The 26,927-nt window shown below is 58.7% G+C and overlaps 4 protein-coding genes across 4 annotated transcripts in view; 2 read left to right on the top strand and 2 right to left on the bottom strand.

Moving 5' to 3' along the window:
• Positions 1-10,246, bottom strand: part of VOLCADRAFT_88675 (uncharacterized protein) — a gene marked incomplete at both ends in the record, with an annotated part of 26,681 nt that extends 16,435 nt beyond the window's left edge. Inside the window, 18 exons of the mRNA XM_002948193.1 lie at positions 60-340; positions 633-891; positions 1,105-1,346; positions 1,734-2,013; positions 2,366-2,464; positions 2,508-2,669; positions 3,218-3,514; positions 3,981-4,151; positions 4,267-4,503; positions 4,877-4,954; positions 5,782-6,019; positions 6,301-6,482; positions 7,289-7,552; positions 7,979-8,090; positions 8,275-8,354; positions 8,624-8,726; positions 9,204-9,262; positions 10,076-10,246. Coding sequence (XP_002948239.1) covers positions 60-340; positions 633-891; positions 1,105-1,346; positions 1,734-2,013; positions 2,366-2,464; positions 2,508-2,669; positions 3,218-3,514; positions 3,981-4,151; positions 4,267-4,503; positions 4,877-4,954; positions 5,782-6,019; positions 6,301-6,482; positions 7,289-7,552; positions 7,979-8,090; positions 8,275-8,354; positions 8,624-8,726; positions 9,204-9,262; positions 10,076-10,246 — 3,315 coding nt within the window. The remainder of the gene's footprint in view (positions 1-59; positions 341-632; positions 892-1,104; positions 1,347-1,733; positions 2,014-2,365; positions 2,465-2,507; positions 2,670-3,217; positions 3,515-3,980; positions 4,152-4,266; positions 4,504-4,876; positions 4,955-5,781; positions 6,020-6,300; positions 6,483-7,288; positions 7,553-7,978; positions 8,091-8,274; positions 8,355-8,623; positions 8,727-9,203; positions 9,263-10,075) is intronic.
• A 386-nt stretch (positions 10,247-10,632) lies between these two features.
• On the top strand, positions 10,633-12,221 carry rpl30 (component of cytosolic 80S ribosome and 60S large subunit). The gene is made up of 6 exons (XM_002948339.1): positions 10,633-10,665; positions 10,815-10,867; positions 10,977-11,082; positions 11,180-11,281; positions 11,464-11,532; positions 11,751-12,221. The coding sequence occupies exons 2-6, from the start codon at positions 10,844-10,846 to the stop codon at positions 11,780-11,782; spliced, it is 333 nt and encodes a 110-aa protein (XP_002948385.1). The 5' UTR covers positions 10,633-10,665; positions 10,815-10,843; the 3' UTR covers positions 11,783-12,221.
• A 1,230-nt stretch (positions 12,222-13,451) lies between these two features.
• VOLCADRAFT_80163 (uncharacterized protein) lies at positions 13,452-15,123 on the top strand. The gene is made up of 2 exons (XM_002948338.1): positions 13,452-13,723; positions 13,859-15,123. Exons 1-2 carry the CDS (start codon positions 13,543-13,545, stop codon positions 13,900-13,902), a joined length of 225 nt encoding a protein of 74 aa, XP_002948384.1. The 5' UTR covers positions 13,452-13,542; the 3' UTR covers positions 13,903-15,123.
• Positions 15,124-15,203: 80 nt separating this feature from the next.
• VOLCADRAFT_80160 (uncharacterized protein) lies at positions 15,204-23,891 on the bottom strand (the record flags this gene model as incomplete). The annotated part of the gene is made up of 17 exons (XM_002948192.1): positions 15,204-15,718; positions 15,992-16,115; positions 16,316-16,420; positions 16,953-17,135; positions 17,528-17,602; positions 17,882-17,980; positions 18,020-18,169; positions 18,582-18,709; positions 19,079-19,244; positions 19,432-19,521; positions 20,150-20,249; positions 20,590-20,690; positions 21,350-21,460; positions 22,088-22,264; positions 22,851-22,892; positions 23,223-23,282; positions 23,391-23,891. 17 exons carry the CDS (start codon positions 23,889-23,891, stop codon positions 15,420-15,422), a joined length of 2,511 nt encoding a protein of 836 aa, XP_002948238.1. The 3' UTR covers positions 15,204-15,419.
• Positions 23,892-26,927: the final 3,036 nt, after the last annotated feature.

The raw sequence follows: 26,927 nt of genomic DNA, 5'->3' as shown, positions 1-26,927 counted from the left end.
GGTATGACACCTTCCTCTCTCCCGCTCCCGCTCCCCCCTCTCTACGCCCCCCTTCTTACCTTGTTCACAAATGCAGCGCACCTGGCGCCCTGCGCCGCATGCACCAGCGCCTCCCGCCGCACCGTCAGCGCGGTGGCGGCCCCCTGGCTAGGCAGGTCCACCAGCGCAGCCAGCGCCGCGCCCCGCACCGCCAGCGCCACGGCCGTCCAGAACCAGGCGGCGGGGGTCATCTCGGGCACATCCGCGGGGGCCTCTAGGGCCAGCACGTCCAGGTCGGGGCCGGAGCCGGGGAGGGAGGCCAGGGCGGCGGCGGAGCTCTCCAGGGCGGCTGGCCAGCAGGCTAGGAAGAAGGGAAGGTGGGTGATGAGGGCAGGGTGGAAGGGAGGTGGAGAAAGGAGGGAAAACGAGGGGGGAAGGAGGTACAGATAGGGGAGGTGGGAGGAGCGGTGGTGATGTAGGGTATTCGGATCAAGAAATTTTCATCAGCACGGCATTTTATAAAACCGCACAGGGAGTACCAAAATACACACGGGCAGGCACATAGGGCACACACATACACACACGCGTCCTCGTTTTCCCCCTCCCCTCCCCCCTCTTCTCCTCGCCGCCACCGTCCAACCCGCCGCATTTACCCGCATCCGCCGACGCGCGTGCAATCTTGGCCCAAAGTTCCAAGGGTGCGCCCCCGGGCAGCGCCCGCAGCAATGCAATGGCCGCCGCCGCGTCCGCCGCCACCGTGGCAGGGCCCCTGCCGCTGCGGGCGGCCGAGGAGAGCGCCTCAATGGCCGCCACCACGCGGCTAGTGGCTTCGGAAGCTGCAGCAGCCCCGGCGGGCAGCCCCGAGGAGACGCCGCGATACTGCTGCAGCCGGGCGTACATCTCCAGAAGGCCCTGCAGGCGGGCGGGGTGACGAGGAGGAGGACGGCAGGCTGGGGGCGTGTGTGTTTCGATGCTGTGTTTTTGGTGCGAGCACACTTCCGGGCTCCGTTCCGTTTCGCTTCTACTCCGCCTTCACCGTGGCCATCAACATCACCCTTCAAGGCCCACGCAAGGCCCCTCCTTCCGAGACCACACAACGCGGCACCACAAACCTAGTGCCCCCACCTGGGTAGAGGCGCTGCCCGCACGTTCCAGTGCCGCCTCCGCCACAGCGGTGACGGTGGAAAGAGACGCCAGCAAACGCGACAGAGAGGGAAAGGTCTTCGGTTCGATTCCCGCCGCCGCCATGCGCGCTTCCGGCAGCGGCAGGTAGCCCGGAGAGCGACAGTTGAAATGTGGCCCCGCATCGCCCGGCGGCACGCCGCTCTCCTCCCCCTCCTCGCCATCTTCGTCCTCTTCCTCGCGGCCTATTGAGGGTTAGGGATGAGCTTAGATTGTACGTCTTAACACCGAACCATCTATAGCCGAAATGGAAGTTATTTATGTGTAGACAACTGGCAAAGGAAAAAGCAGGGAAGGGAAAGTTCCGGGCTGCGAAGCCGCCGGGCTTGGTTCGCAACACACTTAGAAATCGGGAAAGGTGATGGAAGCAGCTCTTTGTGAAACCGGGAAGAGAGGGTGAGGGGGGGACGAGAGATGCACTTCGACGAAAGGAAATAAGATGAGATTTGCTGCAGGGTGCGGGGGCAGACGGGAAAACAAAGGAAGAGAGGGAGAGAGAGAGAGAGAGAGAGAGAGAGAGAGACGGGAGATAGTTGGAGGAAAAGGGCGAGGGCTCAAAGCTTGCGACTCACCCTCCGTGCGAGCCGCCTTCGCTTTCGCCGCCGCGAGCAGCAGCCGGTGCTCCGCAGCCCTCGCCAACGCCTCAGCCACCGCCACCGCCAGCGGCCCGTCGCTGTCCGCCGGCTTTAGCGCCACCAGCGCCTCAGCCACCGGGCGCAACCACCGGTACAGATCCGCGTAGCGGTGCTGCTGCATGACCGGTAGCGCTGCGTTGTACAGTTGTACGGCGGCGTTGATGGTCAGCCACGGCTCCGAAACCGAGGCGGCCCACCGCATGGTGCTCACAGTGGCCTAATGTTGTAAAGAAAGAGCGCGGCGGAAACGGGAGGAGGGGCCAGTAAATCAGTTGCTTGTTTAGAGGAAGGCAGAGAGCAAGGCGGGCGGAACAACTCCCGGAAGGGAGGGAGGAGGAAACGGAAGGGGAGGGAAGGTAGGAAAGGTGGTGGAGGAGAAGGGGACGGGATTACGGGAATGGGGAAGGGAAGATGGAGGGAATGCGGCAGAGGCGAGACACGTGGTGAGCAGGGCAGGAAGGGCCCCGATCCGACTTAATTCGATCCTGTCTGCTGCTGCCTGAGTTGTATAGATATTAGGTACCCGACGAGGTGTACCAATGGGCGACTCTCAACAAATCTGCTCTCACCACCACCACCACCACCACTACCAACACCACCATTACCAACACCGCTACCAGTATCATCATCGCCACAAACTCGTCCACCCGTGGCAGACAGCACCGGGGCTGGGCCCCCAACACACGCACATACACACACACATGCACACACCATCATGACCAGCTCCCTCATCTGTCGCGGGTTGGCGGGGGTCATCCGCACGCCCTCGTCGTCCACCGGGGGCGGCTCGGCCTTGGAGGGGGGCACCATGTCGGACCGTTGGCGCTTGAGGGCCGAGATTGCGGCCTCAGCCTCCAGGTAGCTCAGTTGGGCCTGGTGGTGGGGTGGGAGCGGGAGGGATGTAAAAGCATGCAACGGATTACCAGCTGCGGATGCCCCGGGGTGACTAGCGGTTTAGAGAGGCAAGCCGCAGAAGCCCCCAGGCTTGGGGTTTTTTGTAGAGAGTTACGTGTTAGGAAGACACGCATCAATACGGGGGCGAGGGGAGGTGGGAGATGGTGGTATGTGTGGAGAGTGGAAATGGAAATGGAAATGGAAGGGGAAGGGAATTGTGTACGTGGCGACAAGGAGGTTGAGGGGTCGTGGTGGACGGTGAGTTGGAGGAGAACGACGAGGAAAATGGCGGGAGCCCGGCTGCTGGGATCATGGGTGAGAAACGCTACCTACCTTCTTGAAGGCCCTCTCCCCCCCCCTCCCACACACACACTCACAAGACCCAATGCTAAGCTACTTCCTGCGATAGAGTGTTACTGCCGGGTGTCTTCTTCTCAGTGCTTTCTTTTCGTGAATCGAATTTCGCGGATCCGCGGATCCAAACACAAAGACCAGAACGCCACACAAGAAAGGTCCCCGACCCGCACCTGCAGCAGCACCATCTCCCGGTCAACGACAGGGCTCCACGCCGCCGCCAGCGCGTACGGCGCCGCTGCAAGGACGTGCTCGTCCATGCGGCTGGCGGCGGCGGAGCGCACCAGCTCTCCCCACACGGACGTCCGCCGCCGTGCTGCCGAATGCGCCGCGGAGCGCTCTGCACCCGGCGGGTCGTTTGGTGCCGGCGGCGGCAGCGGCTGCAGGTCTCGGAGCTTCTCCCGGGCCCGGGCCAACAAATCCATCTTTATGGCTGGATTGCGGCTTTCCTTGCTGCGCTCAATCAGGGACTGTGGAAAGGAGTTCGGGTTGGGATGGCAGGGAGTGGGGGGTGGGGATGTTGGCGGAGTTCGGGAAGACATAGGGCTAGGGTAGCGAGGAGAGCAGATAGGGAGGGAGGGGTGATAGACCACGATACCGCAGTTTCCCCTGCCTAATTGCCTGGTTTTCGTTTCAACGGGACTCCGCCGAGACCGCGCTGGAGTGCAGGGTTATGGAACAGGAGGGCGAACGCGGCCCGTGATTCGCAGGGGGGGGATGCGCGCGCTATGCTGCAGTAAGTAAAGACACGCGCACCGCACCAGAAAAACAACAACCACTCGACCGCGGAAAGCACTGCACGTGCCTTCCCAGTCATCCAGCCTCCCCAACCCCACCTTCCACCTCCCGCCACACCCCGCTACCCTCCCCGGCACCCAACTCCTCCCCCCGCTACCACCCCCAACTCCTCTTCCTCCTCCTCCTCCTCCTCCTCACCACGGCCTCCTCCTCGGGGTTGGCTGGCTCTGCCGAGGTCCTGAGGGCCAGCGCCCGGGACAGCGGCACTGCCCAGCGGTCCAGCGGCCGCTGCAGCCAGGGCACTGCCGCGGCCTCAGCGGGTGAGGGCAGGTAGTCCAGGGATAGCGCCTTGCTGACCTCCTGACCGGCCTGCGGGGTAAAATAAATTGGGGGGTGAGGGGCAGGCAGGGGTGGCATGGGGTAAGGAATGGGTCCGATGGGCTCTCCTGCTTAGCTGCCTAGGTGTCGGCGATGCCGCTGTCACCTTGATGAGCGCCTCCTCCGTCGCATCGCACTTGGCCGCCTCCAGGTGCAAGGCCGCTCTGAGGCGGGTGAGCGGGGAGGCAGCCACCGCCAGGGCGCGGGCCGCCGCGTTGAAGGCGCGCTTCACGTGGCGCCGCAGAGGCGGCTGCAGCAGCAGCAGACCGGCGTTCCAGGCCAGACGCGCGGCGGCGTGGATGCCCTCCACGTCCGCGAGCTTGGTGAAGGTAGTCAGGCAATCCTGGGGTGGGTTCAGGTACGGTGTGAGTGTGAGTGTGTGTGTGTGTATGTGAGTGTGTGAGTGTGTGAGTGTGTGAGTGTGTGTGTATGTGTGTGAAAAGAGGTTCCCGGTTTGGGGGAATGTGCTTGTGGGAGGGAGAGGGGTTATAAATGCACATGTGCGAGCTGTAGGTAAGTTGAGGTAGGGCAAGGTAGGGCTAGGTAGAGGAATTTCGGTCAGAAGTTCGTTCATGGGACCCGGGGGCCTGCGGAAGGATGCCCTTAGCCCACAACCCCACACAGCAGCCATCACCACCATCACCACCACCACCACTTCCGTCCTTTTCTTTCCAGGCCCCACCCGCACTCCCCCCCCCGTTTGTCCCTCTTCGCACCTCCAGCTGCTCCAGCGCCTTAACGTGGGCCGCCACCACGGCGGGTGCGAGGGAGGTGTCACCCGTGGGGCCCAGAGCCTGTGAGCCGGGAAGGGTGCGCGGTGGCAGGGGAGGTAGGAATTGGTGGGGGGAGAAACACCTGATTCCGGCACACGATTCTCCATCTCCACACACATCTACGCCCACACTGGACTTGCAAGGGTGATCCTATCCCCCTACCAGCTCTGTGTGCCGCTGTTTTACATCAAAACAGGTCAAACCACTTCAGGTCAGACCAGGGGTTTCGGGTTCCAGATCTTACACTTGCAAACATAACTCCCTTTAGTTTAGGCAGCTTTTAAACCGCTTTGAAAGCATTCGTTTACTTCGTCGAGGCCTCTTGTCCCACGACGCCAGTTCACCCCGCCGCCAAGCAGCACCTACTCGTTCCGCGCCTAACCGTCCGCTATCCTGTCACTACCATACCCCCTCCATCCCACCTCCCAAGAGAACCCCCCATACTAAAGAAACCAAGAACTACATTGCATTCGCACACCTGACCTCTCATCCACATCTGGGTCTGGGTTCGTTTGCCCCATCTACCTACCTCCCACTCCATCTACCTACCCCCCACTCCACCTACCTAGCCCCCACTCCACCTACCTAGCCCCCACTCCATCTACCTAGCCCCCACTCCACCTACCTAGCCCCCACTCCACCTACCTAGCCCCCACTCCATCTACCTAGCCCCCACTCCACCTACCTAGCCCCCACTCCACCTACCTAGCCCCCACTCCACCTACCTAGCCCCCACTCCACCTACCTACCCCCACTCCACCTACCTAGCCCCCACTCCACCTACCTAGCCCCCACTCCACCTACCTAGCCCCCACTCCACCTACCTACCCCCACTCCCACCCCCTAACCTGCAGCGCTAGCAGCACCCTCGTGAGGTCGGACCAGGCCCGGGGGCCGCTGTCAGAGGAGGCAGCCGCACGCGAGGCCCACTTCTCAGCCAGCTCCGGGAGCCCCGCCACCGATGCCGCCCAGGCAGCCCGCGACACGGGCCGCAGCATGGCGCCCTTCACTCGCCCGTCCGGGCCGTGGGGGTCCACTTTCGCGACCGCTTCCTTGAGCTGCTGCTCGGCTATGGCGCGATCAGGGCTGAGGAAAAAGGTGAAAGGGATGCGGGGCCGAGGGGAGTGTGGAGTATGTCAGGAGGTCAGGACGACTACGGAGAAGTGGGGACTCCATGAGGAATGTGGAAAGGGGGGTAGGTGGAGTTAGCCGGATTAGGATAAAGCCGGCGCCGCATGGTCCCACAGGGCTTAACCGGCCTGGCACGTGTATGGTGTGTGGGGTATGTGGGGTGTGGGGTCAAGCAGGGTTTCGACGCTCATACGGCCCTGAATTGGTTCACGGATATCATGGTCCCCCCCCCTCACCGCCCGGTGAGCACTCCCTGGATCAGCCGCAATGCCCCCTCCTCGTCCAGCACAGGCTGCTGGGCCGCAACGGCCTTGGAGGCGCGGGCGCCGGGCTTAGCTCCGGCGGCGGCGGCAGGCGCGGCCTTGGCACCCTTGCCACCGGCGGCGGCACTGCCGTACGCCTGCGTTGTCAGATGGACCTACGGCACACACATATACATACACGCTTACATATACACACGGACCACCGGAATAAGGGAAGTGGGTTTTGCCACCAGCTAGACGGGATAAGCTTTAAAGACACAGGCACGCGATGAAGTCGTGGCGGGACAGGACAGGGCACCGATCCGCTGTACAGACGATGTCCCTGTCTGTCTGTCTGTCTGTCTGTGCGTCTGTGTGTCTGCCTGTACATCTGTGTGTTAGTCTGTCTATCTATGTGCCCTCCGAAAGGCGCAGTCCCACAAGAGATTGAAGTACTGGTACAAGCAACATACCCCGCTAGTGACGATGAGGCTTTTAGTGACAGTGACTACGAAACCGACGTAGAACGAGATACCGATGAGTCGTGCGTGGATGAGGATTTTGATGATGAGGAGGATGAGGAGGACGAGAAAGAGGAGCAGAAGGGATGGGCGGCCGCGGCGGCCAAGGCGCTTGGCTTTCGCTGAGTGTGCCGTGTCCCCGAGTGTAATAGGGCAGGGCAAAATAATGCAAAGCGTCACTTTCCACAGCGTTTCAGCCAAGGACTGTGCCCTCGTAAAGGTTTTGCGGGGGTTACGGGGGCCCCCGTAAGGTTTTCGGCCGGTACAGGAGCCTGGTACGGGGGCCCCTCCGTAAGGAAAATTTGGGAGGTACGGGGGAGCCCGCAAGTTTCAGGAAGGTCAGTGTCGAACCCTGGTACCAACCACCCTGTCACCGTATCCCGCGTGCGCTCCTCACCCACCTCTACCAGTCGCCTCTACACCATCTAACATCGCTACTGCTCCTCGCTACTGCCGCCTACCTGCAACCGTGCTACGTCCCGCTGTAGCTGGACCAACTTGGCTGCCCCAGCCGTGTCGTACGCCCGCTGTAGCGTCTTGGCGGCCTCGTCAAAGCTGGGTCCGCCGCTACCGGCCTTGCCGCCGGCCCCCCCTCCAGCTCCAGTGGTGGCGGAACCTGGTGTTTGGCCCCCGGGGGGCGCCATGGCCGCATCCGCCTGACACAGCGCCAAGGCTGTGTAGCAGCGCACCTTCCACTCCTCGTGACCGGGGACCTTGTCCAGGGCCTGCAGGGGTGGGGAGGATAGGCAAGTGGGAGGGCAGGGGTGGGTGGGAGACGGCCTCAGGATGGGAAGTTTAGGAAGGCTCTGTGAGCCAGGGCCGGGCCGGCGGTCGGTTTATATGATGGTGGTGGAGGTGGTGGTGGTAATCATGGTTGTGGTCAAGGCAGTGGTGTCGCGGTGGTGTCATGGTGGTGGTGGTGGTGGTGGCGCGGCAGTCGGCGGCTGTTTACCCGGTCAGCACACTGGTCAGCAAGGAACTGCGCCGTGCAGCATAAGCACCCTCTGCGTGAGAAAACGACTCCGCTTTAGGCCCGTCCTCCCCCTCCCTCCCTCCCTCCCTCCCAGCTATGGATACGACACGACCATATCTGCGTCCCTGGAACACGGGGTTCCCTCTTGGCCCCTCTTGGTCCCCCTTTCCGTCCTCACCTGCACCACCTTCTCCGTGGAGGGCAGCAGGTGGGTCCTCAATCCGTCCCGGTGCAGGGGCGCTGCCACCCGCCAGTGGTGCACACTGGCATTGTACACGAGGAACTGGTACCTGCCGGTGCGAACGCGGGGGGACAACGGTCCGGCCGCGGGAGTGTAGAGATGTGAAGTGGGGGGAGGCGATTGGGGGTTGTTGTGATGATTGCCCTAAGCTCCGCTCCCGCGGAGATCTAACCACTGCCAATCCATGCGTCCAGCCAATCGCCTCTGGCTAACCCGGACCTCACCCCGCGCACCTGACGTTGGCCGCTGCCACATCCAGCCCCGCCATTACGTGTGATATTGACTCCAGTGTGCCGTCAATCAGGGCACGACCCTGCACGGAAATTCAGAGTCCGTGGAGGGGAAATTTGGGGACAGACAATCCCCACACCGCACCCCATCCCACCCCACCCCACCGCACCCCACCCCACAACACCCCACCGCACACACTGTTTCCGCACACAGTAACATATCCAACACTTTCTTCTTGCGGCTCAGTTTCATTAAAACATCGTTCCCCAGCCTCCAGCTCAGTCGCTCTTCCCCATCTCCGCCCTCGACCTAGCCCTCGACCCATCGCCGCTCTCGACCCCACAGCCCCACCTTGAGTCCTTTGGACCGCTCCGAGACCAGCAGTCCCCGGGCAAAGTGCGCCCGACACAAATACTGGTCCCGAACTTCCACAGGGGCCATGTTGACTCCGTACCTGATCGCGACAGGGGCACAGCGGGGGAGGGGTTAGGAAGGGGTGGGATATAGGCTGGCGGAGACGTGGATGGGTGGGTAGGGGTTTGCATGGGTGTGGGGGAAGCGGAGGAGGCCAGCGGGGAGCGCACACAGAGGGGTTTGGGTTCCGTTGAGGGCAGGGGGTTGCTGCCGCACCCACATCCAGACGCAGGGTGTGGGTTCCATACACTCTGTGGTGGAGTTCGAGGGTTCGCTGCGCCATGTGAAGAGCGTAGGGGGGACGATGGTGATGATGATGATGATGATGACGGTGGTGGTGATGGTGATGGTGATGATGGCGATGATGATGATGGTGGTGGTGATGGTGGTGGTGACTGTGATGGTGATGACGATGATGGTGGTGATGGTGATAGTGCTGATGATGGTAATGATGCTGAATACTCTCCACCCAACGCCGCTTTCCTACCGCGTTCACCCTGTGTTCGCAGCGGCCCACCTGCGCTGCTCTAGGAAATACCTCTCCAGGCAGTCCTGCGCTATGTCCAGACTCCCCACCTGCGGGACCGCGCAGGACGACAGCCGTCAATAAGGGCAACACGGGCCGCGCGCAGAGGGCCCGTGTGCGGGTGTGCGTATGTGTGCATGTGCCAGTGTGTGTTTTTAGTCAATCTGAGCCGTGGTGGCCACATGTATGTATGTGTGTTGTATGTGTGCAAGTGTATGTATGTATGTGTGTGTGCGTCGCCTTTATTGATCTGAGGCACAGCTTAGGAATTGGCGAGGAGGATACAGGATATACACACACACACACACACAGAACAGCAGCGACTTCACCGAAGCAGGTAGTGTGAGAGTAGTGCATGTGCCCGCAGACGGGGCCGCCTAGTTTCAGGGCCTAGACCGGGGAGCTGGAGGAGGGGAAGAAAGTGGCTTGTGCGGGCCAGTGTGCGTCCATGCAGGGCATACTGTGGTACCGCAAAGGCGATTTGGGGGACCTGTGCATTTCCCGAGCTTTTGCAGAGTTCGGTGGTCCCCCCTTGCATGCAGCTGCGCAGGTAAGGGACTAAGAATGGAATGACGCATGGGGATCATGCTCTGTATCGCCCACAGAGCCCTGGAGAGCATCCGTGCAGTCCACTTCGTCGCTAGGTAATCTTAAGTACCGATGCCCTGATGCCTTTTCGGAATTTAGAACTGCACTGTACTGCTAGGAGGCTCGTGTGATGTGTCATTCCATAAAGGCAGTCAGCTGTCTCAGCTCTATTATGTGTGCTATTGCACACGGCGCATCTCTTTTTTGGGATGGGAGCGGGAGTGCCACCTGCGGAGTGGATACCCGTTCTCTGCGCCTTGAGGCACCCAGCCCACCTTGAGTGCCGCTTCCGCGCACACGACCAGCGTCTCCAGTCCCACGCGTGAACCCGGCTGCTGACCGGCGAGGCTGGCCTTGATTGCCTCATGAACGGTCTGGAGCTGCTTGACGCGACTTGCATCCACGGGCTGCGACAGCACCTGGTAAAGAGTTTCGGGCTGCGCCATTTATGCAGCACCTTTTCGTCCGTCCGAGGTTCTTTAATCCCAAAAGGCAACGTTCGTGCACCGCGTTCCTCTAATTCACTCGGACATGTCACAGCAAACGCGAGCTATGATGTAGAATCACATTAAATATGGAACTTATTATTAATGTTATGTGATTAAAAATAATTGACAAGTTTTAAAATGCAAGCTTTCGAAGTCAGGATTCGCACATTCTGGTAATAACAATGTCCATGAAGCATGCCGTAATGAAGCCCCAGTTTTGAAGTTAGTGACATTATCACGTTGAGGAAATCATTCGTCGGATGGGTTTGGAAGTTCAGACGTTGGGCCCACCTGGCCAACCGCATTTTGATGTTGTCTTGCAATGCTGCATTCTTCTTCCTTTTCCCGCTTCGTGTATAGTCCTCTGGAGCCTGGAGGTCGGTCCCAGTAGCAAGAATGTAGTCTTTAAATAGTACCACGCGGGGCGATGTATGGCGGCTTAGGCTGCTGTGCTTCGCTCCCGTTGGTTAGCCAGCTTCTAGGTGCCGCAAACTGACGGCTGGGACCTTGCATCTTATATGTCCAGGCTGAGAAGGAGGCGTGACACAAGGAAAAATGGCCCCAGCTACTAAGAAGACGGTGCGTTTAGCTAGGTTCCCTAGGTATTAGCAGCTTATAGTCTCCAGCAACAGTCTGGCAGGAAAGGTGGAGCTTTGTATTTAATCTCAGTCGTGCTTGGCGACCGCAGAAGAAGACCCAGGAGAACATCAACGCGCGTCTCGCGCTGGTGATGAAGAGTGGCAAGTACACTCTGGGCTACAAGACCTGCCTGAAGACTCTGCGCTCTGGCAAGGGTAAGTTGGTTTGGAGCCAACTTCACCGGCGGCGGCTGCCGGTCTGTAATGTCATGTGCGCTTGCAACACACACTCGCGCAATTTGCAACCGTGCAGCCAAGCTGGTTATTATCTGCAACAACTGCCCGGCGGTCCGCAAGAGCGAGGTGGAGTACTACGCTATGCTTGCCAAGACGGGCGTGCACCACTACAGCGGCAGTAAGTCTTGCTGGTGGATTCGAGCATCCTGGGGGGAGAGGTTTACTCGGGGTTGTTTCCGGATGGATGGGAGGGGCACGGCAGTGACGCTCGAATGGGATTGTAACTTGGATTTGTCCCTGATGGGGTGTCCTTTGCCTGTATCCATTTTCATGACGTATCCTAATGGGCCCGTCTTGCAGACAACGTTGACCTGGGTACCGCCTGCGGCAAGTACTACCGTGTCAGCGTGCTCGCCATCACGGACCCTGGTGGGTGGTCCATTTGGGTCCTCTGCTGGTTATCTTCTGTATTGCAGTTTGGGCATCTTGGATTCCCCGACGTTTTTGTGGCCAAAGATGAGCTCACGTAATTCAGACGACTGGTCCGCTGCGGGACAAACGTGCTTTGCTGAAGTCGGTACGGCCTTGGACAAATCTTATTGATGCGAAATGCTCAAGTGTTTTTCTTTTGGTTTGTACGTCTACAGGTGACTCGGACATCATCAAGACTGTGGAGTAAGCGCGTGCTTGCAGCGGCCATCAGTCCGTGGTTGTAACTGCCTCCTTCGGGCTCAATTGCCATGTCCCTCCGTATGTCACGCCCAGGGTTGTGCAGCTCCCTAAGCAGCCATGGAGTTCCGTGTAACCCGACGCCACTTGTGAACAGCAGTGGGGTAGAAAATGTAGAGTGATGTTAGTGGGTGGTTTAGTAAGAATGGCAGAGTGTTGGAACTGGTAACTGTTAGATGCAGAATGCACGGCGTATAAGACACCAGTTGCAACCACGCTGAGTATAACCGGACAGAAGAATATTGCATGGTTCCAAACAGGACTTGTTAAGCATTTTGCAGCATTTGGCGTTTGAAGATTCTGAAATTCGTGCTCAACCCTCGTGTGAATAATCAGATTACAGCGCTTCGGGTGACTACACAATCGTTTCCCAGAACTCATTACAAGTTATATCGGCTGATGTGTTGTCTCCTTTGGCCAGGATCCAACTGGCCTTATCCTAAAGTACAGGCGGCATAGAACACAGGCGCCCAAAAGCACGTGGAGACGAACCAGACACACAAGCCAAAAGCTGTGGGTATTGTCAGGATGGAATTGGATATGAACACCGAAGTGGAATCGAATCGCAGCAAGCCGAAGGGCAGCAGACCCTGGCCTTGTCTGACCACCTGCCTGGTCAGATTAACTTCATACCGTACTCCTAGCAAGCCACAATACTTCCTTGCTGCCTTCTCTCCGGCCGCATCCCCTCTAAAGCTGTAAGCTCCCGGCAGTGTGCAACTGCCGCGGCCTCGGCCTGTCCATAGGTCGCCTTGGCCTTGCGCCGGCGCCCGTCCCGGGGCCGAGCCGTCTGAGCCGAGATTAAGATGGGCGAAAAAGCAAGCAGGAGAGAATAAACACGGCGAACGTCGACAAGGCTCGGAGTCGTGGGTGGTTGGATAAACTAGCAGAGGCTAAGTGTCACCTCGCCTAAATGAAAGGCACCCTAGAAGCTCGGATGCCGACCGAAGGATCCAGAATTGTACGACAGCAGCACAAACGCCGCACAGAACCAGCCTTAGATGCTCAGATTGCCTCCGTCTCTTGCAACTTAGCCGACAAAAACATGCGATCAGCCAAGGTTGGGGAGCGCAAGTATGAACACGTGCCCGGGAGTATCCAGCAAGAAAGCCCCCCGGTGTTAAGTCTCAAATCGTCGAGTCGCACACCAGCACTTAGAGCGCGTACATCCTGTACCTTAGGCTTGACTCCTCCATATGACATAAAGAGAGCAATGCACCAATAAGTCGACAGGGCGTTCCGAGGTCCTTCTGGTACGGCCGGTGGTCCCGGAGCCAAAACAACGCTTCGGGTCTGCGGTACCCTAGAATAGGGACTGGTGGTGAACTTATCGGGCTAGGCTATCTTTGGTAAACCAAAATCGGCGGACAATTCAACGAAATATGGTCCTCTCGAAACGGTAATGAGACTCAATGGTCATCACTCAGCAGTTTCATACCAAAACTCACGAAATCATATGCGCTGGTTGTGCGATGAAGCTCCGCTCTCAAGCAACCTGAACAACCGTAAAGAAGCGTCGCACAATAAGTCTCTACTAGTAACTTTGGACGATGCCGTACAAATTCATTTTTGCCCCTGACCTAAAGAATCAGTTAACATGTTGTGTTTGCTTTGGGTAACTGTGTCGTTGCAAGTTGCACTCGTGGTCGTGGCGCGTGCATTCCGCGTAGGCACATTCTCCGACACCGTTTACCGTAGGCCTTGGGAGAAATGTGCCCTCCTAGCGGACCATTTTACCGGGTAGCGGGCATGTCCTACGTGCGGTACGCCAACCTATGCGCGGACTACCTCCGGGCTGTGATGAAGGAGCCATTTAAGAGCAAGGCGCTCCAACGTGAGACCGTATACTTCCGTTCTTCGCCGATTGCAGATGGCAAGCAGGGCGCCTCAAGTAAGTGGCATTCGAAACTCTAGGTTGATCGACTCCTGTCGGCGAGGGGTCTTTGCACGTGTATCCCGGCTGTATGCTAGGCTGCTTTTTTAAATAAAATCTCATAACAGTATCCTTTTTGCTTTTTCCTTGCAGACGTTGTGGATGCCAAGGGTATGCCCAAGCCCACCAGCTCGTAAGCCTGGCTCTCTGGGATCGCTCCAATGCACCGCTCAAAAGCCGAGCTGTGCAAACAGATGGGGCCCGGGGATGGGTGGGGAGCGGGGTCCCCTGGCGCTGCCGGCAGCGTGAGTGGTGTCGCAGGTGTGCCGGGCTGCTTAGGGGAGCCGGCTGGAAGCGGTTCTGTTTGGGCGATTTGCTGATGGGGTATGGCGTCGGCGATAGGGAGCCGAGGGGACCGGCTAAATTAGCTGTTGGAAGGTGTGAGTGCGCCAACCTGGTGGTTTGGGCGGACGTAAACCAGTTTTGCAGAGGACGGGGTGCGCCGGTGTAACTGCATATTCCTCGTGTAATCAAGGACTTCTTGCATCCTGCGTGCTGGTTGCCTAGTATGTGTGGGTGCACCATCCGGGTCGGCAGAACAGCCCCCAGGGTGAGTCGAGGCTTTGGTTAAGGAACAGGCGTGGCGGCGTGCGGCATTGCCACCACGGATAGGATCACAATTGAGGCGCTTGCGGCAGCTTATTCTCTCGGGCTAAGATGCCCGCAGCAGGGGGACCTGTTTAAAAGCCAGCCTAAATGAACCCTGTAAGTTTTCACTTAAACGAATGCTGGATGTTGATCGAGGGCATCAGATGTAGCGTTCCACACCGCTAACCGGATACAAGAACAGCCATCAAGTTTACCGACAATCCCTCTCAAACTTCACCAAATTCCCGGATCACAGCGCATACTCCCCATAGCGCCTGGATGCAGAGGCTGTCTGCCCGGTCGTTCGGAGTGTCCAGCGCAATGCCTGTCCGGCTTAATAAATTACTCATCCAGTGTTCCGCACTGTACCGCACCGTTGTACATGTTCCGGCCTCTTGCGATGTGCAAGCTGTACAACTCCAATCCCCCAAAGCAAGCCGCTGAGAGCTTCGCCTCCACAACCGGGACATTGCACCTCCTGTCCCCCGCCTAACTGCCTATACCGAAACCATCCTGGATTGCCTTGCACGATATCATATAACCACTCGTGCCGTGGCAGCCACCGGAAAGCTCAGCAGGTCTCTGATCATCCATCAGCTCGTTACGGAACACACTGTGTCGGACTGCTCGGACACGAATGCAGCTCCCAAACAGCTTCACAGCGAAATAGCCTCTTCTCGGCCAGACCAAAGCTCTGTACCAATATCCCACTTCATTGTGAAGAACTAATCGCAAAGAGCCAGGTAGTGCTACGGCAGGTCTAATCCTCTCACCGTGGGCCTCCCCTCACATTACTCTTCCCCCCAAACCCCATATCACCCCATGCTGGAGGCATACAAAAACGATGCAACACGTTAGACCGGGTGGGTGCACACAAATTTCGCGGCTTAACAAGATAAGTCCATGTCCACCTCCACCTGACCTGGCGCAGCCCCTCCTGCCTCTCCCCGCCAGCTGCCACAGTCTGGTAGCACCTGCCAAGGGCCCAGCCACCCTTTCAAGCGCTAAGAGCAAGCAGGAAGACTCCCACACCGTTACCAAACACAGGCAACCTCATCAAGAAGGATCAGCGCCGCTTGAATCGCGATTTGCTCTTGAAGGAGCTCTTGCCCTTGCCGCCACGGCGCAGCTTGTTCAGCTCCGTGCGACTCAGCTGCGACTTGAGCTTACCGCCAAAGCGACCAATGGACTTCATTCCGCCGTCGCCACCTGGACTTGCCGTGCTCACGGACAGCTTGCCGGGCCGCGCGGTGTTGAGGCCATCGCCGGAGAAAAGCCCACCATCGCCTCCATTTCCGCCATCGCCATCACCGGTCTTTTGTTTCTTGTTCTTGTTCTTCGACTTCTTGCTCCCTGATTTCAGACCTGCGTACGGACAGGAGAAGACAGATTCGCCACAGCAGCGAACAGCACGAACGGCAACGGCAATGGCAACGACGTACGCGTCCAGGAAGCCTTGGTGGTAGCCGGAGACCCGGCAATGCGAACCAGTCCGGGCCCGGATCCGGATCGCATTAACCCCACTCAATTATTGCTCCAAAGCAAACGTAATCCACAGCCCAGAATTGTGAACCCGTACCCAGCCAGCCAGCCAGCTAGCAAAGGGCACCATCAGTTGTTCAGTCCACGAGCACCTACCAGTGATTTGCTGAGCCGCCATCTTGGCCGCCTTCGTTGAAGTGAGGCCGTGTTGCTGCTGCAGCTCCCGAGCTAGGGTCTTGATGGAGCGCACCTTGGGCTTGTTGGCTTCCAGCTCAGCGTCCTGAGGATAAGGACAAGGGCAGGGTAAAGTTACCAAGATGGGAAAAGGGAAGAGGGAAAGAAACCAATCCTGGTGAGACACGAGCAGCTGAACACTACTCCAGGTAAGAATGGGCCACGGGCAAAGACACTACAGGCTGAATCACGGCGACGGTAACAAAGCACTTGCTTCCACCCACCCTCCCGCCTTTCCGCCCTCACCTTTGCGCTCTTGCGCTTGCCCGCCTCCTTCTCCTTGGCCTCCTTAGCCGCCTCCGCCTTGCGAGCAGTTCGCTTCTCCGCCTTGCTGACCGCCTTGGCCTTCTTCTGCAGTTGGGCAGACCGTCGAATGGGGGAGAGGAGGGGGGAGAAGGGACCTGAGGGAAGGAAAAACTACACAGATGCCAAGATACACTCCCAAAGGGGATCCCCAAGTTAGAGGCCGGCGCACGGTGGCAAGCTTGATTATGTGTGCCCGTTGACGGGGGGTGTTTTCCGGTGCCAGGAGGGTCGTTGGACTCTGCTCGGGCCCTACCCATCAAGACCAGGTTGCATCAATGTGGTCGCGGAAGAGGAGGTGCTGCATGCGGCTGCGTGTGCCTTTCCTTACAGTGGGGACAAGAACAGCAGGCCAAAAGACCAGTAGGCAGTATCCGGTGGACATTTGATCATGGCCATCCCGCTGCTCATTAAGGAAAAACCTGCGGGCAAATGCCCGTGACCGAGCGAACGACATGACATAACAAAGAAGGCAGTGGCTGTGGGGTGCCGTGAAGAAAGCCCCTCCCTCATATCTTTCATTCGCTGCCACGATCGGGACCCCAGCCGGGTAGTGCGGGCAGTGCCGTTGCAACCGCACCTTGCCCGCTGCCGCGCCGTCGTCACCGCCGTCATCGTCGCCGTCCTCCTCCATGTCATGTCCCCCGGAGGCCGCCGCCGCCGCGGTTCGCTTCTTCAGTTCCTTCTTCTGCCGGTCGCTCACGAACCAAGTGCGCTTGGGTCGGGCCATAATTTCCTCCTCATGCTCCAACATGTTGGAAGCCTGAGTGGGAGGGAAGGGGGTTCGTGGAGAAGCAAAATGGCCACAAACACAATAAAAGGTATACATATCACCTAAAGGTGACCCCCCTCGTTGGCAAGGGGGGGGATCGTCGGGCAAGGAAGGAAAGATCCATCTTTGCCCAAACTTATCCGCCGTCTAATATAGTGTGTCGACAAGGGCGGTATGCATTCGCCACCATCCTCATGCATGTTTGTAGGAGACGTGGCAAGCGCCCCTAGGGGCCCCACAGCGTACTGAGTCCTCCCACATTGCGGAGGTATATGCCATGTGTGTGTCGATCGCTCGCCCTTAATGAGCAATAATCCTCATGTACTACTCGCGCCGCCCGTAGGAAAGCCTTGCTTCACTTCACTTCACTCCACCTCCCTCACCTTGTTGGCCTCCATCTCCGCCTTCCGCAAATCCGCCTCCTGCCGCTCCTCCGCCAGGATGGCCGCAACATCAGACTGCGAAGGGGAGAGCAGGGCGTGAGCAGGGGGGACATCAAGGACATGCAAGCCGGGCGAGGTGTCATACCCGCCAATAGCCACCCCGCATCTACGCCGACTCTTCGTCAAGCGCTACACCACGGTATCGCATGGCACACAGGCACACAAGCACCCGTATGAACCCTACAATTCCAGACGCCTCCTGCTAAAGCTGAAGGATGGCGGCCCCCACGCCCTCCGGGGTACCGCCATCAAACCCCCGGGCGGCCAGGCACTCACAAACAGTCAGTCACATACCTCCATCCTTTCAATTCGCCCCTGCCACTGGGCAACCGCCTGCGGGGGAACAAGCCGCTGCCGCAACGTAACGCCACCACCACCACCACCACCAGCGCCCTTGTTGCCAGTCTTGCTCCCCGCGGCGGCGGCCCCCACACCGACCCGGCGGGTCAGTTCCTTGAGCAGCGGTCTGTCTCCGTCCTCTACCAGGGTGACCGCCACTCCCGCGGCCCCAGCTCGCGCTGTGCGGCCTATTCTGTGCAAGTAGGTCTCCAGCTTGCGCGGTGCGTCGTAATTGACCACCACCTGGTCGGATGGGGGCCCAATAGGGGATAGCGGGATGGGTGAGCAGTAGAAAGGGCTGAGCATGCAGGAGAGGGTGGGAGACGTGGAAACCTGATTTGCCCCTTCGAAACCGCACATGTAAAAAAACATCCGCGGTAGAGATATTGTTGCTCATAGTCCCAGAACTTATACCAGCTCTATACCATTGTTTCGTCACTATGATTGGGAAGGCGGCGATGGGTCCCCCCTTCTGAACACAACCACCGCGTCTCTTTTGACTCTGGGGGCCCTGTGCGGGTTGTGGGTTCTCCAAGTGTATCGTATCCACATGTGTCGACGCCAACAAGGCAGCAAGACCTGTCAAGCCGTCCGAGTGCATTCATTTGCGCCATAATACCGTACTAGTCCAAGCCAGCCCCCTCCTCCCCCTCACCTCCACCCCCTGTATGTCCAGACCTCGGGCCGCAACATCGGTAGCGAGCAGGTAGGCGGTGTCCCCGCGCCGGAATGACTCCAGGGACTCCAGCCGGGCAGTCTGACTCATATTGCCATGCAGCTCGGCTGGTCATGAAAGCGAGCGAGGGAGGGAGGCACAGGGAAGGAACGCAGTAGGGGCGAGTGGGGACCCTGTGGCGAGGCGGGTTAAAGAAAACCGCGCGAGAGCCCCGGGGGGGTTCCGGAGCAGCAATGACATACCAACTCATAACGAGAACGGAAGGCGCGACCGACTATATTTATGTGCGTGTGTGTGGGGGGGGGGGAGGAGACAAACAGACCGCCATGAAAACGCAAAAGCTTTGCGACACAGGCTCTACCCAGAGCCCACCCTTGCCTTTCCCCCTTTCTCTCGCCCAGTCCCCCTCCCCCTCTCCCTCCTCCTGTTCCTCCTCCTCCTCTTCTCCCCCCTCGCTGTTCCTGCTGTTCCCCTACCCGCGGGCGGCAGCTTGGCCAGTCCGAACAGTATTTTGAGGCGGTGCGCCCTCTGCTTGGTGGAGCAGAACACAATGGTGCGCCCCGAGGAGAAGGACCGGCTGCACAGCGCCACACACACGGCCTCCTTGGTGGCGGCGGCAGCGGGGCCCTTGAGCCGCACGATCTAGCGGGCCAACGGCGGTTGGTAGTTAGTGGTTAGTTAGGTTGGTGGCAATGCGGGGTGGACGGCCCCGGAGAGCCGGCAGGGCGAGAGAGTGAGGTTGCGGGTGAGAGCAGGAGAGAGGTCCGTCGGCCGCCCCCTGGTTAGGTCGCCCCCCCGCCTCCCCCCCGCCGTACCAGTCCGTCCGTACCTCCTGTGTGAGCAGCTTGGGTGCCGCTCTGGCCGCATCCGCCGCCAGTCTCACGGGTTGCTTGAGGGACAACGACACCAGGTCCCGTACCTGAACAAGGGATACATACATACATACGTATAGGGTTTGGCACTACTGGTAAGGCGCGACCATTGCCCCCGGGAGATCCCGGGATCGATACCCATTAGGGTCAAAGTCCTTCCGATGGTGGAAGGCATTGCGCCCCTAGTTGATGGACCGTGGTGACCTGCGATAAAGTTAACCTGCGAGCCGACAAGGAACGGAGTTGGGCCGCTGTCGACCCGGCAGATTCCGTTGGATGCTGGTGGTGGGTGCGGAACCTGAGCGATCCACTGAGAAGTTGACTAGGGTGACTGGATGAGGGTGCCCCGAAATACCGGGGAAGGCAGGGTTTCGCAGGGTAGCTGCCACGGGCGAAGATACACCCCCCTGTTTCACACATCATACATACATTTAAACACATGTGCCTGCGCTAGCAGTTCACGTAAAACGACAATACAAAGCAAAAGGACATCGACACTGTTTAACTCTACTGAACAGACAGACAAACAGACCAGGCAGGCAGGCAGACAGACAGACCAAACAAAAACTTCGACACAACCCTTCCTCAACTTAACCCCTTTCCAACCTCCCTCCCCGTCCTCCCCGCCTCCCAGCACAATAACCCGATAGACACCCACATCCACCACCTACCCACCTGGTCTGAGAACGTGGCTGAGAACAGCATGGTCTGCCGCTTCTTGGGGGCGCACCGAACCACCTCCATCACCTCGTCGCGGAAACCCATCTCCAACAGCCTGATAGGACATTACACAACAGCGGCCAGCAGAAAGGGATGGATAGCGGGGGAGAGAAGACATGTGTGTGTGTGGGGGGGTGGCTTAGTACAGGGATGCAAACATCATTACCCTGGTAATTGACTGTCGTCCAATTCATCACCCGCCGGGGGGAGAGCGGGAGTCTGTACCCCTAGGGAAACCCACCCCGACCCACTCTCAAACAAAAGCCCTCGTGGGCACTTGGCCCCCGGTCTGGAGGGGAGGGGAGGCGAGGGAGGCGCTCCCCTTGCGCTCTCTCCTCCTCTCCCTCCTCCTCCACCTCCTCCCACTTCCCTCCCCCCTAGGCCGCAAAACACACCTGTCCGCTTCGTCCAGTACCAGAACCGCCAGGTCCTCCAACCCCACACTCTGACTGTTACGGAGGTGGTCGATAAGCCGGCCCGGAGTAGCAACCACTACCTGTACGGAAGTGCAGAATTATACGCACAAACGTACGCACATACAGACATACGTGTGCATAATCACGCGGCTGAGTTTAATGGCACACCCACCCACCCGCCATGCTTCTTCCAACTAACTAGTTTTAGCCAGGCCCTCATGCCGTCGTGCATTACGTAGTTCCCACCCGCTGGCAACTGCAGATGAACCCCCCTCCCCTCCTCCCCTCCGCCTCCCGCTCGCCCTTCCCCTCCCTTTCCCTTCCCTTTTCCCTCAGCCTTCATCTCCCCCAGCTAGGCAGCGAGACACACAACTGCCTGTCACCGCTGTATGCTGCTGCTGCTAGCGGTGGTGATCATGTATTGCTGCCCATACTGCGGCAGCTGCTGGTAGATTTCACGGACTCAATGCCCTCCACAACCTCTTGTCGTACAGACTCCGCTCCGAAACCCCCAGAGCCCTCTCCCGTTGGGCTCATGGGCCTAAGCTACAGGTGGCAGCCGCCGCTGCAAGTGACAGAAGTACAAACAAAAGAGTACATCTCCCCCCCCAGCCCCCCTTCCCGCACGAACAATCCCTCTGCATTTCCCTTTCCCGCCCTCCTTTCCCTTTCCCCCCTCCCTCCTTTCCCTTTCCCCCCAGCCCCTCTCCCCCCTCGGGTTGTTCCCCGGCAGTCGCACCTCGGGCAGCTTCCTGAGAGTGGCCGCCTGCACGGACAGACTGAGTCCGCCCACAATGAGCGCTACCGTGACATCCGTGAACTGGGCCAGCTTCTCAATCATGGAGTGGATCTGGCCCCGGGGGGGGAGGAGTTGAGTATCAGGTGAAAGGGGGAGGGAGGGCGGGAGGGCGGGAGGGGGAAATGAAAATCGCGGAGGGAGGGAGAGGAAAGATTGATGGTGCGCCATTGGTCGTGTGGTGCCTTACGAGTTTGCCACCCTCCATCACCTCTACCACCACCACCACCACCACCACTAGGCACGCAAATGCCTTCCTTTCAAATTACAGCGCTCTCACGCGCCGAAACCAAGTAAACACCAAGTACCAACTTCCACAGATCTAGAACGGAACCTCCCCCCCTGAGTCCTAACGCACCTCTCCCCCCTTGCCAGGAGGAGCACTTTCAGTACCAGCAAATCAGCCAGTTCTACAGGCCAGCAGCAAACTTTATTCCAGCTTTACAACAGCAGTTCTTTACTACTTCTCCGCCGCCTCTACACCTACTTTCCTACACCTACTTCTTTACGGCTTGGCATTACTGCTTTTCCTGCTTTTTTTAGTCCTGGCGGCTAGGTAGGTAGTTTTTTTTCCGACATCATCTTCACCACGCCATCCCGAGGTCGCCGCCTTCACGGACGCCTTTCGGTCAGTTCCACGTCTGGTACACTCTTGCCCTGGCAGCAGCTTCATTCCCTTACCTGCACTGCCAGCTCCCGAGTGGGTGTGAGCACCAGCACATAGGTGGCGGCCAGACCCCGCGGCCTGTGTAGCAGTCGCTCCAGGAAGGGCAGGGCGAAGGCGGCGGTCTTGCCGCTACCCGTGACGGCGCTGCCGCAGATGTCCCGACCCGCCAGGGCGAGGGGAATGCAGGCGGCCTAGGGGGTGGGTTGGGGGGTTGGAAAGGGAGGAGGGAAATCACATGCAAGAAGCAAGAAACAACTGACAACCTGCGGGCGTGTGTGTGTGTGTGTGTGCAAGACATTGCATGTGGAGGGGCAATGTGTATGAGATGCATGCGTGCGAGATGGACACGGGATGGGTCGCGGGAGGGGGGAATGAGTGGATGCGGAAACGAAGGCAGGCAGCCAGGACGGATGGGCTGACGGCTCAACAAACACTCAGGACGTGCATGCTCCCCCAGATGGCCCCAGATGCGGTACGGGGTGCTGTCAGGGCGCGGAGGGTGAGACGAACCACAGAGCACTGAGGCAGATACCAGGAGCAGACGGGTACTCTCGGGAGGTGTGGGGTCATGGAGGGGAGGGATAGTCCAGGCGGGAAGGAAGACGGGCAGAACAGGGGCCGTGTATGTGTGTGTGGGAGAAGCTGTACACAAGGGGGACTGGCGGGTTGTCCGGGGCGTGTACAGCCACCTGATGTCGACGCACGGTAAGGGGGACCCCCGCCAGGCGTTACCAACCGCTTTAACCGACTGCATCCAACCGATCCCGGCTGCCGCACCTGGATCGGTGTGGGTGTTTTGTAGCCCAGCGCCTCCACCGCCTGTGCGGGTGGGACGATGAATCAGTAGGGCGCGAGTGAGCAGTTCCCCCCCCCTCCTCCCCCCTCACCCGGCACATACAAACGCAACCGTTGCTCCACGCTCGCCCATCTCTCATCTAATTGCAGCGCTATCTCCATTACCTCTTCTGACCCCAGACGTACGGCTAGATCTTCCTGATTCGTGTCCGGCAGGGCCCTTCCCCCATTTCCTCCTTCCTCCCACCCCCCTTCCTCGGTCTATCCTTGGCACCAGCTTCATTCGGTTGTGGTGTGTTCCCCCCGCACCCCTCCCCCTTCTCCTCTTCCTCCTCCTGTTCCCGTCTTCCGAACCTTGAGCAGCGGTCTGGATAGGTTGAGGTCGGCGAAGGAGGAGGAGCTGAACTTGGTACCCTGGGGGGAGGTGCATGAGGCAAGTAGGTGAGCGGGTGGGCGGCTGTGGATGAGAGGCATGGCGGGGTGAGTGGGATCTCCACTACCGCACCACATACCACACCTCACCTCGGGGGTGTCGCTGTAGAACGACCCCGCCTTGCCACCGTTCTGCTGCCGGCCCTGCAGCTGCTTCGGCTGGGGGACCGCAGCGCCACGACCGCTGGTAGTTGGCTCCTCCTCCTCCTCCTCCTCCTCTTCCTCCTCCTCCTCCTCAACGCCGTCGTCATCCTCATCGAGGCTATCGTCGTCGTTGTCTTCGGTATCACTCCCGCTCGCAACCGCAGCCTGCCCGGTCTTCTCACGCTTCGGTACCGCCGAGGGAGCCCCTCCCCCTGCGCCTTTCCGCCCCGTTGCAGAATCTGATTTCGCTCCTCTGCCTTTACCGGCCGGGACCGCGCGCTCCTGCTCAGCTTCTTCGTCTTCTTCCTCCTCGTCATCGTCCTCCTCCTCCTCCTCCTCGTCCAGCTCACCTATACGGCCGCACGCGAGGGGGGAGCAAGTCGGGGGAACTAGGAAGGAAAAAAACGCTGGTTCAGCCGTACGCGGAGAGAGGGGGCGTATTCGCATTGGAACTCTGGAACCATTTCATGATACAAATGCAAAACCTTTAATCGAAGATACAGCTGTCACGTCCAAGCCACCAACCGCCCGGGTCCAGAGTAATGACGCAACTGCCCAAAAGGGGCCGTGGGAGGGGGCCCGAGTCCGAAATTGGTCGGTTCCGGAGCGCACAGCACGGCAGAGGTTGCACAGGTAACCGGGGTGACTGCCCCGCGGACCCAGTGCCGCAGAGCGAGGAGGGCCGCAACGTACCAGGCAGCGGGGCTTCCTCCTCGTCCTCATCCTCCTCTTCATCGTCGTCGTCATCCTCGCTTTCCATGTCATCGTCATCGTCATCATCGTCCTCCCGCTCCCCACGGCTACGTTTCCCCTTGGCCAACTTGCGTCCAGCTGCCGTACCCCCATGACCGTTGGTCTGCAACGCAAACAGGCATTGCCGTACACCATTAATGAAGCCGCACATCATGAAGGCGAGATGATGAGCCCACGAGCGCCGGCATCAAAGAAATCAGCACAGCTTTTGCTTCCATCCATAACCCGCCTCACAAAAAACACAGGTACACCTTTACCCCCCAAGTCTGGCACCTCTCACTGTCGAACCCAACCCCGAACCCAGTCGCCCTGCCCTGCCCTGCCCTGCCCGGGCACAGCACCGCCGGAGAAGGGCGAGAGCACTCCTCAGAACGACCCTAAAACCATAAACCCAAAACCCTTCACATATTCCAGTTATAAGTTTGGAACAAGCGCCTATTGTTGGTCAGCTCAGCGCGACAGGTTCGGCCCCAAGTCCCTTCGGGCGCCCACCGCGCTAATAGTGCCCCCCATCGGCCCTCCCCATGTAATAGTGCCCCCCCACAGGGCCCCACATCCCGATCCTGTTGGGCGAAACACCTGTTCGGCCATTACCTGCGGATGTAGCTGCTGCTGCTGTTGCGGGCGCCCTGCTGGCTGATGGCGTAGGCGCTGCGAGATTTTGTGGTCTATGGAGGTACCGTACACGGGGCCATCCGAATGGGCCTGGCGGAGCGCGCCTGGGTGTGGGTGCGGGGGAGGGGGAAGGTGTCTGGCAAGGTTGCAGTCGGGGCGGGCCTAGTGTTATGGAGACTGGGCAGGTCGTGAAGGGGTTTGGCGGCATGCCCTTGCCGCAGCACTCACGCCCATCGTGGATGGGTTGGCCGGCATCCGATGCACCGTGATTATAACAAGGGGTCCCCGTTCAAGGTACTCCCCTGAGAATAACACTTCGGGCACTTTCAGCCCTTGCGTATATTGCCTTTATCCCAGCACATGCGGTGCATGCGAAACCCACCTGAAAATTCCCATGCCGGCTGAGCGGCCGCCGCGCCGTCGCCGAAATCAAACTTGAAATCAGGATTGAAATCAGCCATGTTTCTTATATCTTTCCAAGCCGAGTTTAACTGTTTTTGTTAGGTTTGCATGTTCAGCTTGTCTTTGAAGCTTTCTACGATACTACATAAGCAGGATAAGCTAGTCAAAACCCATGCATTGGCCAGTCATTAAAAAGGGACACCATGACACATGACATGGTACCGTTCAGCGAGACAGCGACTGCCTCTCGCACGGCCATTAGACTTCCATAAGCCCCATAAGCGCCGCACAGCACATTTAGCCAAACCACAGCTACATATGTGCTGATTATCACCTTTCGGCTATACATCAAGCTTTACGACTGCCAATCATTATTATGGGGTCAGGTGCTGTTCACGGATGACCGGCCCTATTTGCCACTTACTAGCAGGAAGCGATTTCCTTGATGGTTTAGTAGTTTGGAAATCTGTTAGCATGATTTTGAAATGCTTATAATTCTGTGAAATTGCAGTGCATTCGGGCCTGTAGGCGTTGCAGTTCTATGACGCGGCCTGTGACCAAAATAGGGCTGGTCATCCGTGAACAGCACCGTTATCTCCATGTTTTCACAGAACATTTTGATGGATATGTGTGTGGTTGTTACAGTGGGCTCCAGACTCCCGAAGAGTAGAGCCATCGGGCCAGCTGGCCGTGATGGATAGGTTTGCCTTAACCAATACCAAATCACACGGGCGCGTGCAATTGCATCTTGGACGGATGGATGGAATTTAGAAGCTTCAAAAATAAAGTCTTTAAGCAATAACGTCGCTATAAGCCACAGTCAGTACTAGGATGTAACGCGCTCGTGGCATTGGCGAAACATGTCAATTATGACCTTCGCAAGACCACGCTGATCATCGACCTGTCATGATATAAGATGCCCACACACCTACGTCCCAACCTGCGTTAGCGCCGGGCAATCCAGTAAGGAGTGCTTCTCCTCTTCGATGGCTCCGTTGATGCCACATGCCGCGCAAACGCGATGCTCCCTATACCGGTTCCTGTCAGTGGTCAGGCTTGGTGCCCTCACCAGATCCCTGGATTTTCCTAGACAGCTTCGATACCTGAGGCCAGACCCTTGCCTTTCCGATGCACAATGTGTCAGTGATCAGGCTTGGTGCTGCGGGGAGATTAGGTTACGTGGGGTTGACAGCGGGGTGGTGAGAAATCGGGTTTACATGCTGGGTATGGGTCCAGGATGGATGTGCAGACCAGGGCAGGGTACACGGGTCAAGGAATCGCCTGAATGACCAGTTCACCCATATGGCACATCCACGGGTCTGTATTGTCAAGATGCATCGATTACTTGGACGTCGGGTAATGATACCTCTGGTTTATAAAGCTGGTGGTGTAGGCATTATTGCTGAAAACAAAAGGATGGCGGGAAACATGGCCAAGAACCTGGCAGCAATCGTATCTCAGTGGTTATCTGCTACAAACGCCTCAGGCCTAATAAACTGACTTGTTCATACCGTTAGCAAGGCTGTCACCTGACCTGTAAACGTCCGTACAGCTCACTGGTGCCGGTCGTGTCGCCGATTTCTATGATGTGAACTATGCGCTTGCTCCCATCAAGGGGTCTCTCAACTTTCCGCAAGTGATAAACAGCCTGAACACATATCCAGGGATACACTCAACCCCGCTTCCTTAACATCCACCTCTGTGCACGACGGG

The sequence above is a fragment of the Volvox carteri genome (assembly GCF_000143455.1).
Source record: "Volvox carteri f. nagariensis unplaced genomic scaffold VOLCAscaffold_9, whole genome shotgun sequence".
NCBI lineage: Eukaryota > Viridiplantae > Chlorophyta > Chlorophyceae > Chlamydomonadales > Volvocaceae > Volvox > Volvox carteri.
The sequence above is the reverse complement of the archived record's forward strand: the minus strand, read 5'-3'. Positions and strand labels throughout refer to the sequence as shown.